At 36.1% G+C, this 15,627-nt stretch overlaps 1 protein-coding gene across 1 annotated transcript in view; it reads left to right on the top strand.

Annotated features, from left to right (window-relative positions):
• Positions 1-15,627, top strand: part of KHDRBS2 (KH RNA binding domain containing, signal transduction associated 2) — a gene marked incomplete at both ends in the record, with an annotated part of 653,704 nt that overhangs the window by 318,646 nt on the left and 319,431 nt on the right. The window contains one exon of the mRNA XM_079713609.1: positions 1,574-1,720. Within this exon, the coding sequence (XP_079569735.1) occupies positions 1,574-1,720 (147 nt within the window). The remainder of the gene's footprint in view (positions 1-1,573; positions 1,721-15,627) is intronic.

The following is a 15,627-nucleotide window of genomic DNA, read 5'->3' as shown; positions in this document are numbered from 1 at the left end:
TAACATGTGTCATACAGTTAACTCATATGAAATAGATAGCAAATTTACTTTTGTTTATCCAGTTTAGGTGTATTCATGTTACACTTCCAATTTCATCCACACATAAAACTAAAAATTACTTTAAAAATTTTTATCCTTTGAAATTTAGTGAAACAATTGCTAATTTAGGGGGAGGAGAATCAAGAAAGGTAAAATATAATTAATATTATTTATGCAATTTTTTAACTAAATTTTGCTTCCTTGAAATCCAAATGCAAATCTGGTTGCAAAATGAGCTGGGTTTGAATCCCAACTTGAGGTTACTTAAAGTCTTTTAAAATCAATTTCCTAATCTGAATTATGTGAATACTGTGCAAGGTTATTGTGAGATTGGAGATGTGTGTAACACACCTAACACACGTGAGCAAAGTACATGGATCAGAAGCTGATCTGCTCAGCATCTGAACTGAATTAATCAGGCCTCAGTAATGACTTGGGTGCAGTACTAATAAAAAATCTGAGGGTATGTAGCTCACGCAGAATCAAGGCCAACATAATGCTTAACAGCCATCCCTTTAATACACTCCTCTATACTGACCAAAGTGAGGCAGCCAAGATAGCGAAGTGGTGGGTAGGAGCCAGATGATGACCTACACCTGTGGTCACGAGGTGCCTCGGCTTTGCTCACTTTCATGGGCAGCTTTTCACCACTTCTCAAAAAGTATCTAGAAAATCCTGGTTCCCTTAAAGAGCAGTGGTCATCTTGGTTTTATTATCTGCAAATGATTACTTGTCAGGCACAAAAACAATCCTTTCCTTCCAGTGGAGTCCACTGAGGAGTTAATGGCATTTCTGTCACTTCTTTTTGGGGATTTAGCATTTTTATTTAGCTGATGAAAATGTGGTGTAGATGATAACCATGCCAGATTTTTTTTTAAACATCTTTATTGGAATATAATTGCTTAACAATGTTGTGTTAGTTTCTGCTGTATAACAAAGTGAATCATCTATACATATACTTATATCCCCATATCCCCACCTCTAGGTGGTCACAAAGCACTGAGTTGATCTCCCTGTGCTATGCAGCTGCTTCCCACTAGCTATCTATTTTACGTTTGGTAGTGTATATATGTCAATGCTACTCTCTCATTTCGTCCCAGCTTACACTGCCCCCTCCCTGTGTCCTCAAGTCCATTCTCTATGTCTATCTTTATTCCTGTCCTGCCCCTACGTTCATCAGAACCTTTTTTTTTTTTTTAGATTCCATATATATGTGTTAGCATATGGTATTTGTTACAATGGAATATTACTCAGCCATAAAAAGAAACAAAATTGAGTTATTTGTAGTGAGGTGGATGGACACAGAGTCTGTCATACAGAGTGAAGTAAGTCAGAAAGAGAAAAACAAATGCCAGATTTTTTTTAAAAGAATCATTCCAACACTCAAAAATGGCTTGTACCAGATTTTTATTTCTCAAAGAGTTTCTACTAAGGGAAAATTTGCTTAGATTATGCCCTCTGTCATCTTCTCAGTAAATGTTAAATCATTGCAAAATGAGTGGATTTGTATTTCTAAAAATAACATTTTTCACAGGAAGAAGAACTAAGGAAGAGTGGGGAAGCCAAATATGCACACTTGAGTGATGAACTTCATGTATTAATTGAAGTGTTTGCTCCACCTGGGGAAGCTTATTCACGTATGAGTCATGCACTGGAAGAGATTAAAAAATTTCTGGTTCCCGTAAGTGCTTTTAATTTTTACAAAGATGTTTCTCATCAGTTTCTATTTAAAAATGTGCCTTTGATTTTCACTGACATTTTAGAAAAGAAACATATTGCAGACTAATTATCTGTAGAGTTGTTATGAAGATAAAAATTAAAAAGAATACAAAAAGCACTTAGCACAGGACCTGGTCCCACATAATGGTGGTTTGGAAGCAGCATTTGTCTTCAGTACACTGCATGCCATGCACCCATTCATAGCCATGAAGAATAAGACAGTTAACACATAAACACAAATACGTAACTGAAGTTGTATACTTTTCTCTTGTGTCTTAATTTCTTGGTAGTTGACATGTATTGTTCATAATTTTTAATTAGTAGAGAATATCTTCAGGTAGAGTGGCAGGGGAAAAAGATTAAACATAATATGTGTAACAAGACAACAATAGTGTTTGAAAATATCAAATGTATCTTATGCAATAGTATGTCAGGTGCTGGCTCATTACAAAACATAATATAAAATAATCAATAGTAGTAAAACTAGACATTTGTTGACATCACACAAAAATTGGAAAAATAACCTCATTGCACTATATGAGGGAAACAGAGAACTTTCATATAGTAAGGGAGCAAATTCAGGGTTGCATAATGAATAGAATTCTCTACTGATTTTCTAAGAAATAGAGGAAGGTTAAATGAATGAAGCTTTCCTAAAGGTCGACAATTTAGCATTCCGGGAAGAGGTTGTTCGAATAAAAATCTTGGCATTCGGCTTGGAGCTGGGAATAAGATAATTAGAAGAGAATGCTGAGTAAAGTTTTCTGGATTGCCCTGGCAGGAGTCTTCAGTGGACAGAGAAAGAGAGAATAGCTAAGATTAATCTGTGCAATGAAGAAACACTGTAGATTTCTAAACTAAGCAATAAACTCAGAGGAAATTGTGGGTAAGATTCATTGATTGGCAGTGATTTTGAGAATGGGGAAAAAAAAACAGAGAATTTCAGAATGGAAAAACATCAAAATCTAACCACATTATTTATATGCCCAGTTTTAAAATTCCTGTCAAGACAAGGTTATAGAATAATCCCATACCACTCTGATTATTCCATAACTTTATATGCACACAGAGTTTCTGCACAATTTATTATCTGGTACTTATCTGAACACTTCCCTAAATAGATCCCATGTTTCTTAAAGTGAGAATGCTATGTTCTCTCTTCCTTTTGCTTCTGAACTAAATGCCTGGTGCTGTTGGGTAAACAGTTTTACTATATTTAGCTCAGACCAGACCTCTAGTGATCTAGGTGGTATAGAAAAAGGCTAGGACTGCCTACATTACTAACTCATTTTGTGACTGTAGACAAATCAGTTAAATTCTCAGAACTTTAGCTTATTCATCTTTAAAAAGAAGGTAATAATAATAGACTGACCTCTGTCATAAGTATTGTGAATATTAAATGGGGTAACATATATGAAAGGACATAGAAAATTATAAAGTACTATATATCTTTTTTATTATATATATTATATATAAGTAAATTGGCGTTTTAAATCTATCTTATTATTATAGTAGATAAAATCTTGGAATGACTTTTTTAGGTGAAATACATAAGATGAAATACTATCTCATTACTACATAGATTTTAGACCTAGGCTGTATGCTAGGTTAACCCTATTTTATTATAAATACCAGTAATACATCTCACTTACTTCTTAGACCCCTTGATACTTGTAATCATTTCATTTATATCTTATCCACTGAAATATATGCTCTATGAGGGCAGGGCTGGCAGTGTCTCTCGTATTCCCATCATTTAGAGTCATACCTGGCACAATAAATATTTGTTTGATAGACTGACTGAGGGAGTGTCTGGGGATGATGCAGGGCATTGAAACCTCATCTGCGTGAGGTCTGGGGAATAGTACCCTACAATCAAGATGCTCTCCCTAAACAGATATAGATGGAGACGGAAAACGGAAAACTTTCCTTTGGCCAGTGTGACCCGTTCCTGCTGCCTCTTGGTTTTATCTGCCCGTCCAACAGCTCCTCACTGTGCATCAAACACCCCAGGCTCCCTCTTCACTAAGGGCCTTTGAAGATTCTTCTCCAAAATATTGACACAGTCATCTCCTTGTCATTCAGGTCTCAACTCACATGGTAGCATTGCAGGAAATTCTTCCATCACTGCACAGTCTAAAGTAACCTCCTTATATTTGTACAGCCCTGTTATATTTTGTCCACGATACCACCAGACACCCGATTTAGCACTGTGATTCACTGTCCCATCATGCCCTGACCCTCTTCACTTACTTATTTTCCTCATAGCTCTTAACAGCTTCATATGTACTATATATATATATATGTATATATATATATGTATATATATATATATATATATATATATATTACTTATTTATTGTTGGTTTCCCTGTAAAATATGTGTCATGAGGACATGGATTATTGTATCATTTCACTGCTTTATTCTCCCACTTTGAACTATGCCAAGCACATAGGAAGTATTTAATAAATATTTTTTCTATAAATGAATAAGCTTTTAAAAAATAAATACTCTGATAACTCTCATTGTTGAATTAGTAAATTTTACAGTCAATGAAAGCTGTTCTACTTGGTAAATTTTTCCCATTTGCCTTGCTGGCCTCAACACCAAGCAAAGGATGGCAGCTTCATTCATCACCAGAACCACAAGGGGCAAAAATTAACTGTCAGTTCTTTTTCTTTTATATGAAATCACTTGGTAATTCAGGTTTATTTTGACATTTATATTAAAGTCCATAGAAACACTCACATATCAGGATATTAATATTTACAAATATCACAGGTGAAGAATTATACCCAGTAAGAAGCAAACTAGAACAACATAGAAAGCTAATGTCAAATAGTACGGAGGTCCACTGACATCTAATTCCTCTACACAATGAAGCGTCTTTCCATGGTTAGAACTTTCATCTTCCTCTATGTTATCCACCATCTACCCAACTTGTACTACAATAGGCTGTGATCACCTAAGACTCCTGACTGTAGAACATACAACTCCCCATGAAACGTCTGAAAGATGTCAGATGTTGGAAAACAATACAGTTTTAGTACTTTAGGTGATATGTTAAAATATACGAATGATTATTGTCATGGGAAAAATTTCCAGCTTGGTGGTTTCCATTCAGTCCTATCAAAACAAGGAGAGTGGCAGGTCAATAAAACATCAATAACTTGAACCCTGCTAATTTAATTTAATTTAATTTAATTTAATTTAAACATCTTTATTGGAGTATAATTGCTTTACAATGGTGTGTTAGTTTCTGCTTTATAACAAAGTGAATCAGCTATACATATACATATATCCCCATATCTCCTCCCTCTTGCGTCTCCCTCCCACCCTCCCTATCCCACCCCTCTAGGTGGTCACAAAGCACCAAGCTGATCTCCCTGTGCTATGTGGCTGCTTCTCACTAGCTCCCTATTTTACATTTGGTAGTGTATATATGTCCATGCCACTCTCTCACTTCATCCCATCTTACCCTTCCCCCTCCCCATGTCCTCAAGTCCATTCTCTACGTCTGCATCTTTATTCCTGTCCTGCCCTTAGTTTCTTCAGAACCTTTTTTTGTTTTTGTTTTTGTTTTTAGATTCCATATATATGTGTCAGCCTACGGTATTTGTTTTACTCTTTCTGACTTACTTTACTCTGTATGAGAGACTCTGGGTCCTTCCACCTCACTGCAAATAACTCAATTTCATTTCTTTTTACAACCGAGTAATATTCCATTGTATATATGTGCCACATCTTCTTTATCCATTCACCTGTCGATGGATACTTAGGTTGCTTCCATGTCCTGGGTATTGTAAATAGAGCTGCAATGAACATTGTGGTACATGACTCTTTTTGAATTATGGTTTTCTCAGGGTATAAGACCAGTAGTGGGGTTGCTGGTGAATGCTGCTAATTTTAAATCTTTAATGCTTTCAGAAGGTGCTATATTAGCTAATTTGTCTTGCAAATGCAGGTTAGGAGTGTCAAATAAATTATTTGACAAATAACGACAAAAGGGTTATAAAACTCTAAACTAATAATGTGAATGCCCTTCTCTTCCCTTTATAAGCTGTAAAGGTAAACAAGTATTGTCATTATTATATTTTGTAACACTCTGTTTTTTTATAGTTCAAGCACTAGGACTGCCACAGAAGGCTGTGCAGACTGTGCCTTGCACAATGTTAGGGGCGACATTTATTAATACATCATAGTTTGTGAATGGGACTCCCTGGTATCCCCAAATACAACTTCCCTTTTTCCAATCCTAGTCAGCAGATTACTTTAAAATAATGGCTATATTTAATTTTCCTCAATTGGCTGACTCTCACCTGCAATTAAGTTGAATTAGTAAGTTTTACTAATTCTGAATAAGTATCTCATGATTAAAACAAAATACACTATCTCATAATCAAGACTTATGAAGCCTTAAGCAAAATTCTGCCCATTGAATGTGAATTTATACATCCTTTAGTAAAACACGATGAAAAGAGGAGTTTCCACACAAACAAGAAATTAGATTTAGGTCACAATAACAAATAGATTACTTTGTTACCTCCTTAAGAGTTAGTTACTGACAGAATTAAGAGATCACAACACTCATTTCTACCAAGTCTGTCATGGATGGCCTCAGACTTTCCCAGGGGGGCATGTGACCCAGCACTGTGGGATTATTAGAGTCTATTGAACGAGTAAAGTAGTATTTGTCCTGCCTGAGTTGTCTCTGATGATTGTCACTAAAGGTCTGTACCATTTAAAGAAAAGATGTGTGTGTGTGTGCGTGTATCAGATCTCAGCAAAAACACTTTCCTATAGAAAACTAGCAAATCCAGAGGGACAGTCCCAACACCACATGTTTAGTTCCTCCTAAATACCAGAAAGGAAAACATGCTGTTTGAAGCATTTTTATGTCAATTATAGTAACACCAAAAGTGCCGTGAATACTCACACACACACACACACACACACACACACACACGTATACATATAACTTTTATACTTATGTAAAGTTTTATATCTGTGTGTGTGTGTGTGTGTGTGTGTGTCAGTGTCTGTGTCCTTTGTTAGTCCTATCAGTCTCACATATACGACTTTAAGTCAATTCAGCACGGAAAATAATGGTTCGTTCCGGGTTATTTCTCTCCTGCATTGATTCGATAAATATTTTCGACAAAGATGTGATTCTTGAAATGGGCCAATTAGGGCATATTATATAATTTCAAGTTTGAAATATTAGAAACCTATATAGGAAACCTACCAAGAGTGTGACTACAGAGGATAAGTAAAGCTCTTTTCCTCCTTATGGTAAAAGCAAATAGAGGACATTCTTGCTTTCTGTTCTTCAAAGATAATTCAAAGACTGTAATCCTAGCTTTGAAATGGGAAAATGACACTGACTGCTAACTGCAATCATACAGGAAAGTAAGTAGATATAAGGAAAATTAAAAAATGCAGGGTATTATCAGTCTTGGAGATGGAAGAAGATCTAGACTTTCATGCACTGAAAAAAAATTTATAACATTTTAGAAGATTATAAACATAAGAATGTTTAGAAATAGATGTAATATAAATGTATAGAAATTCATGCTATGATTTGATTAAAAAGTGAAAATTCGGTCGGAAGATTTTATGCAGGTGAGAAGGATATAAGGAAAACAATGTATTAAATAAAAACCCACCAGCCAGCAAAAGCAATTTTGATGTGTCAAGACCACAAGTTATGCGTGCCACAACTACTGATCCCGCGCACCTAGAGCCCATGCTCTGAAACAAGAGAAGCCACCACAGTGAGAAGCCCGTGCACTGCAATGAAGAGTAGCCCCCACTCGTGGCAACTAGAGAAAACCCGCACGCAGCAGTGAAGAGCCAACGCAGCCAAAAATACATAAATAAATATATATTTTTTAAATTAAAAAAAAAAGGCCACAAGTTGGGGCATGGCAGATACATTTTGTCTGGGGATGGCAGGAGTTCACAATGTAAGGCAACAACATCCGGCAGGCCAGAGAGTGATCAGGTACAGAGTAAAACAATAACATCCAACGCAGAGGGGGAAACAGAACCTGGATGTCATTCCTTCATTGTTGTGGTGGTTGCTAAAATGTTGTCAAGAGTTTCCTCAGATTTCTATCTTCAAAACCAGTGAATTCCCTTTTCTTTCCCATAATTAACTATAGTCTAATAGTGCGGTAGCTAAGAGCACTAAGCACAAGCCATGCATTTGTGTAATTATTACTTGCACAGAAATGTTTCCTGTATTGCTATAGCACTATGATCATATTCTGATTATACTTGCAAAATTTTATAATCATCTAATATTGAGTACTTCTTCTTATCTGATAAGTTGTAATAGATAATACAGGCCAATGACTTTAAAATAATTAAAATTATTACTAGTTCTTAGACTAGAACTAATAATAATAATTATATAATTAATAATAATATGACATTATTATTATTATTATTGACACCCAAGGCCACTTTAGCATTGTTAATTGATTGACATAACCTGAAAGACAGAAGAAAGAAGCAATGGATTCTGTTAGTGTGATTTTTCTACAAACCCTAATACAAGTGTTGTCTTACTCCTCTCCAGTACAGATAATCAAAAGTTCACTTTATGAATCTAGGGTCAGGATGTGATCATCTGCTTTCTATTTAAGAAACAATTTATCGTTAATTATCTCTGGTCTCATTTGACGCCACTGTTCTGAATTCTCTAAGGCTACTCTTCATGAGCCTTGATTGCTTTTTAGTTGCTGAGCATCATTCTCCCATCTCTACTAGCACCTTGATTTCATTTTGATGAGTTACTTCTCCCGCATTAACTGACATTATAATCAAAAGAACTGCTTTTGCAATTCCATATGTAGTCATTAACATGAAGGCTTAGCAGCATTCCTAAAAAGTTATCTGTGCTGTTACAGATTGTAGTTCCTAAGGATACAGGTTTGATCTCCAAGGGGAGAATCTCACCTCTTAATTTTATAGGATTTTAGTGTTAAGGAAAGTCAATAGATCAATAGAATGTATATTATATTCAAAACTTTACTGAATGCTAATCCTGCCAAATGTGTAGGTACATAATAAACACATACCAACATTGACCCTGAAAATACTTTTATAGATGGACAAAAAGTCTCATGATTACTGAAGAATTTGGTCCAAAGAAAGGGAACAAGGCAGAAAAGTAGCTCAATAATCAGAATCTGTTATAAATATATATATAAATGTTAACTGAGTAAATCATTCAAATAAGTAAAATAAATGGCACTAATTAATGAAATATGGAAGGTTTGTTTAAATAAGTAACATAAATGGTACAAGGCAAACAGTTTGTTTAAATTCAAGGAATATTTCTGAGCATCAAATGTATGCCAAGCACAATTCTAGCAATTTGTATTACATCAGCCACTGCCCTTGTAGAATTTAAGAATGAGAAAACTGTTTTCAAGACTTAAAAGATAAATATTATGGAGAAATATTGCAGAGAGAGTTGGAAATGGGAGACCAGATTGGAGAATGAGGACAGTATTGGACAATAGTGATGATAGATCAGGCAACACTGATCAAACAGAAAGTGTTATTTCTAGAGTCAAGAAAAATCAACTGTTGACAAAGACTATTGCCATACAGACAATGGTGAGTTAGACATTGAGACAGAAAGTGAAAAGAGAGAAGGCGGTGGGGGGCAGAGAAAGAGAGTGTTTTGATTAGCTTCTTGACAGTGTTGATGACCCACTATTTCATACTGAAAACATGTATTTTCATGCAACAAGAAAAACTTACAGAGAATACTATATTTTAAAACTGATTATTTTTGCAAAATTATGTATTCCTGAAATATGCCTTCAACTTCGTTTTTGCAATTAGGTCTTACTTTTTAAAGAGCTTGTCTTGCAGCTCCACAAGATACAATGTAAGCTTATTTTGAATTGCCCTTCCTTGATTAACTGATCTCATTTTGCTGTTCTGAAGCTTCTTTCAGCAAGCTACAATGGGAAATGTTTGATTCCTCCAGACAGTATTCAACTTAGATATTCAGGGAACTTGGAAGAGTCCTCATTCCTCCAAGAAATGTATCTTCTATCTCATCTCTAATTCTTGCTTTTGTCCCTTTCTCTGCTTATTCTACCCAATCCCTCTACGTAGTGTATGTAAGGATGCATATACAATTCCTTAAAATACAAGTACAAATGGCTTACTAGATAGTCTGTACTCAGTATAGTACACTGGAATTGGTTTTATTTTTCTATAACCACTGTCCTCCCTTATTCATGACCAACAGTTTGAGCAAATCACTTAGCTTTATGCTCATTCTCCTTTAAGAAGAGTCTTAATTTACACAATGTAGGTTTTAAGTCCAGTCAGTTCCAATTTATGATTTCAAGCTCAAATCCAGTTCAAAGCTCCCCTCATCCTTGAATTTATGGCTTGGGGCATAGCGGTGGTGAAGGAGCTGTTAGCTGCTCATTCAGCTCCTGCCACTGTCTCCACCCCGCAGGGTCTGATGCTCCTGGAACTTTGTGGATGGTCTTGGCAGGTGGGGTGGAAGATGTTAAGAAATTGGAGAAAGATGGGCTGTAAAACTCGCCCTGTAATAACCTGGTTAGTTCAGTTGGTTGGTTGGAGTTGTACTTCCCATACTTTCCTCTGATGGGCTATTTGGATGATAGGCTACGGAAGTGTTGTTGATCATCAAATATTACTTCTCTTCCTCTCAGCCGAGTGAGCTCAGGGAGCAGTTCAGCTTCTCACAACGCAGTGCTTTTCCTTTTCGCAGTACCTCTGGCTGCAGGTCTGCTTTCCTCCTGCTCCCAGCACTGCAGGTGAGCTTTGTCCTTTCTCTCTGAGCACGTGTGAGTTTACTGCACCTGTCCCCAGTATTGAAGGATTTCACCAGGATCCGTGCAGGCCCCACACTTTCTTCATTTGCCCACGGGGACATTGATGAGCTCTTTTTACTGGCAGTGTTAGGTCTTTCTTTCAGGGCAATTCTCTCCCCATTATTTGTATATTTTCTCTATATGTTTTCCTTTTTTTCTTCTTTTGTAACAACTCCTATTACTTCTGGCAAGTCTCCTGGATCTTTCTTCAAATAATCTTTTTCTAACAGTTTCTAGCTTCTTATCATTTTAGTCATGTGTTCCAGAGATATGGTCTCCAAACTCTGCTAAGCTACAAATTCAGGTGAACTGTTTAGTTGGACATCATGTAGATATTGTTTTGTTGTATTTCTTCAGAAAGTACTATAACTGCATTGTCTAGGTAGTTCTTCTCTTTTTCTGTTCAGGTTTATTTCTGTCCTCTCCAGCAGCTTTATTTCACTGGGCAGGTTTTCTGACTGCTTTTTTCTGCTTTCTCTCAATGTCCTTTCCTTTTTCTTCCTCCTTTCCCTTCCCATCTTGATGTAGGTCATTTTTTTTGGGGGGGTAACTTTAGTGTTCCAAAGTATTAGAAACTGAAATAGTGTCTGCCATATGGACCAAAAGTGCAGAACTAAGCAGGCCACCAAAAACATGGTGAGAACCTAAAAAATGTCTTGTTCTCCAGTCTCCCATCACTTTCACAGACTTGAAGGCTCACCCATTCTGGTCCTTCTTGGCCTCCCCACCAGGGAGAATAGACATACTCCAGTGGGTCTGTGGCAGCTTTCCACTTGGATGAAGTTTAGATCTGTGCAAGCCAAACTCTTTCCCAAATATCCACTCCACCATGACCATTCTGAATTTTCCAACACTGGTTTTATGTACTCACTGAACCCACAGGCGATAAAAGGCCAGTTCAGTCAATTCTGCTAGCTAAGCCTCTCAGCAGGTTCAAGGCCTGATGTACACATAAGCTTCTGAGGATGTCAGCATTTATTTCCCCCAAAATATACTGCTACTTTAGAGCTGGTAAAGAGAAAGAAGGGAGCTGCATTTATGTCACTATCTTCCCAGAATTACTGTCTTCCACAGTTAGTTTAGTTTAATGAAATCATTTTTTACTTAGCATGTGGAAAAAAGCATCCAAAGTAAGTTTATAGACACCATAGCCTTTAAATGTTAACTTTGTGTATCGTGCAACACTTCTAAGATAAGTACTTTATTTTGTGACAAATTATGTATTTAAAATAAAATAATAAAACTTTCCACAGAGAAAAAGCATAGCATTCCATGAACATCTACCTCTGTAAAGATTAGATACACAGTAGTTTCCATATGTTTTGTATAGATGTTACCAATTTGATATGCATGAGTTCTAATGGAGGTGTTTCCCTAATGGCAGAATTATTACGATAACCTATTTGGGAATTCAGAGCATTCATGTAAGTGATAAATTTGTCAGTAACAATTCCTATTTGCCATTAATAGCCAATTCTGAGGGTAAAGTTCACTTTAATATGTCTTTCACTAGAAAAGTTAGAATGTTACTGGTTTATTTCTGCTCTCTTTGTATACCTTCCACCTGTAGATTTTTCTTTAAGGAAGGGACAGTGTGTTGGTTTAGAATCTCTGACCCGCTAGGCAATATGGTGGGTTGCTTATAGGCATTACCTTTTGTTACCCTCACAAGTCTGAGAAGGATGTGCAGTGCTCATCACATAGATGAGGAGACCAAGACTGAGCACCAGCTGTAGCTACATAAGCACCCAGCGCAGCAAGGCCCACCTGACGTGACAGCCAGGGCTTTCTCACTTTGGATAATAAAAGCAGAATAGAATGTCTAAGATTTGATCTGGTTAAACATCTGTATTTAATTACAAATCTGTTGGTAAGTGACATAAACTAGATTTAAATAAAACAGGAAATACTACCTTTGCATATTTTCATTTGGTATTTACCATTTTACCATTTGGTATTTACCAAGATCAATATGATAAATCATTACCAGAAGCTAATAATTTGCTGTTGTAAAAATGTTAATGTTACACGGCAATTTTTAAGTCTATCTTCAAATCCTGATGTTTGGCAGAGATTTCTCTTAATAATGATCTCTTTCCCTATTTTGTTTATAGTTTCTCTTAGGGACTGCCAAAATAACGAATATATACCACTGGTTATTCTCAGGAATAAAAACAAAGTGCTGTTTGAAATTACCATTCTGCTGCTTCATGAACGAAGTTCATGAGTAAACGAAGTTATAGATTTAACCAGTGTTCACTATGGGGAGGGCTGTTCTGTTTAATTTAGACCCTATGAGAAATGATTCATTTAGATTAGATCATAAAACCATTTACAAATAAGTAAACAGAGGGGCGTGGGGGAGAGAGAGATTGAGAGTGGGAGACAGAGGCTGGAGGCAGATTCTCTTGGAAATCCTAATCAGAAAAAACAGTGATAAGGCCTCACAAAGAACTGCATCCTGGGTGGTCCCGGGCACCGCAGGGAAACCCAGAAGTACCTCGAACATGAAAAAACCCCGCCTCTCTGTGTGCCTGGCCACTCCTCCATGTCTCATTTACCAGCCACACCCCTCCTCCCCCCACTTCTGCTCCCTCAGGCTTCCTGACCCCTCCCAAGCTTGTTTTTCCTTCAGAGATGGTGCTCCCTCTCTCTCTGCCCCTTGGATCTCCTTTCCGCTGTACTCTCACTGTGCCCCTTATTCTCATTCTGCATGTATCTGTGATTACTGATTCAAAGCGCACAGCTTGGAAAATTAACTTAAATATCAAAGCACTTGCAAATAAAACCTAATATTTTTCTGCCTCATATTTCACTGATACACTGTTACCATAAGGTATTTCTTTCTTTACTTTTTTCTCCCTTTCTTCCTTCTTTTCTTAAATTTCAGTGGAGGCCTTTATCTATTTGTTTCCTGTAAACATAGGGGAGAGAAATCCTACCATAGTCTAATAATTCAAACATAGCACAAAATTACAATTATAACTTCATATGTGTTGCTATGTTTGTATGACTTTAACTGAACAGGATAGTTCTTAAATTTTAAAAGAAAATAGCACAAATCCTAATTCCTTTAAAATGTATTTCCGTTGAAAATACATAATTTTGATAGACCTTAGTTCATAACACTATGCCATCCATAATAAATATGTATCAAATGAATTATTTGATAAATCTCCCAAATATGTTCTTAGTGTTGCTTAAATTAGCTTGATTTTTAGAAATTATAAATATATGAATGAATAAACACCTGATTATGCTACTATTTAGGGAGATGTTTGTTTTAAATACAGGACAAGGGGAGGCAAGAAAAAAATAAAATGTCTGAACCAGGAATATTCACCTTATTCCAGTGGTTTCATGGCCTCTTAGGTCTCATAAAATCCACATTCCAAAAAGATGAAGTCAGGGTTAGAATGCTTATAAAGTATGCACATATGCAGCTAGGCACAATATTAAGACTTGGGGAAAAAAAAGGTAAATATGTGAGGTGATGGATGTAAAACAACTCAGTTGGAGGGAATTCTTTCACAATGTACACATATATCAAAGCATCACATTGTATACTTTGTATATCTTACAATTTTATTTGTCAAATATACCTCAGTAAAGCTGGAAAAAAAAAACAAACTTTATGTTATTTATAGACCATAAAAAAAAAAACTTGGGCTGTCACATCCTATGAAATCATAAAGACTTTGGATCCTTAAGATTCAGTGTCATTTTCTTCTGCTAGGTAGATCACTGTTCACTTTGAGGTCACTTTAGAAACAGATGAAACCTCCAGATACTCTGCCTAGAAAAAGGCACACTCACCTTAATATTTTACACAAAAGTCCAGGAGATCTACATCATGGATCCAAGTTTAAGGGTCTTATGCTAGAAACATCAAATGCTTAGTATGGGAAAAGGAATTATAAAAATGCATGACTAAAACCCCATTAAAATGTTGAATTTGTTCTATATTAGAAAATTAAATGATTTATATTGAAAAGCACAGGTCATTTTGCCTCAAACTTCCTGAAGGTACTTATAATAGAAATGTAGGTTTTCTTACAGTTATCTTCTTAAATGAATGAATATTTTATCTTATGATGAGGTAATTTTACGACCAAAGTATAATTTATTACCTTTTAGCATAATTCTCACTTTCAAATTTCATTTTAATCAGGATACAAATGCTATATCAATTTATTACATTTAGAAAGTACTTTATCCAGAGATTTATTTTCCCTCAATATCAATCATAAGACTTTCAGCAGGAGTAAAATTCTGTATACGCTGCATAAATGTGAAGTTTTACTTACTGTTGCCAACTGACCCTAAACTTCTTATCTAAGTAATAAAATCAGGAAATGTAGTTCACTATAAAAATATACACGAGTGAAGAAACTTGACTGTGGGTTGTCTATTACACTTCAGATTACTTTATTGCAGTCACTCAAACCTCCACATCATTGGAAGTGATTCTCTAAACATTATCCCTCAGAATATTGGGAGCCCCATTGCTCTCTATTCTCCTGGCAAGAAAATGCCTTAACATTCTCTGTAATAGGAAAGTTTTCCCGCAGTCCAGAGCATCCATAATTTAAATTGTACCTATTACTTATTTCTGGTTCTTTGGGAATAAAAATAATTGTATAATATTACAACAAAAAAAATGTTTCCATGTATTGGTGACTGGAATGACTGTTTTTAGGATATTATTAGGATATTAGATTTTCCACAACTCACATCCAGCCAGTCTGGAAAACATCCATCCCCGCTTGCTTTGTGGCCTCTACTTACATGTATCAAGGATGGAGTTACAGGGGCAAAAGTAACTGCAGAAAATAATGTTGACCTGAAAACTAAACATCTCTCCAATTCCCACTTGACTTTTATTATCTGAGTGTAAATACTCAGAAATAGGAAAAGAGCAGGAGGCCTGATGTCCTCCTGTGCTCCTCCCAAGCCTGGCTCCAGGCCACACTGCAGCAGCCTGGAATCTGGTCC

Source organism: Hyperoodon ampullatus (assembly GCF_949752795.1).
Source record: "Hyperoodon ampullatus genome assembly, chromosome: 10".
NCBI classification, from domain to species: Eukaryota; Metazoa; Chordata; class Mammalia; order Artiodactyla; family Ziphiidae; genus Hyperoodon; species Hyperoodon ampullatus.
This window is presented reverse-complemented; position numbering and strand designations above follow the sequence as displayed.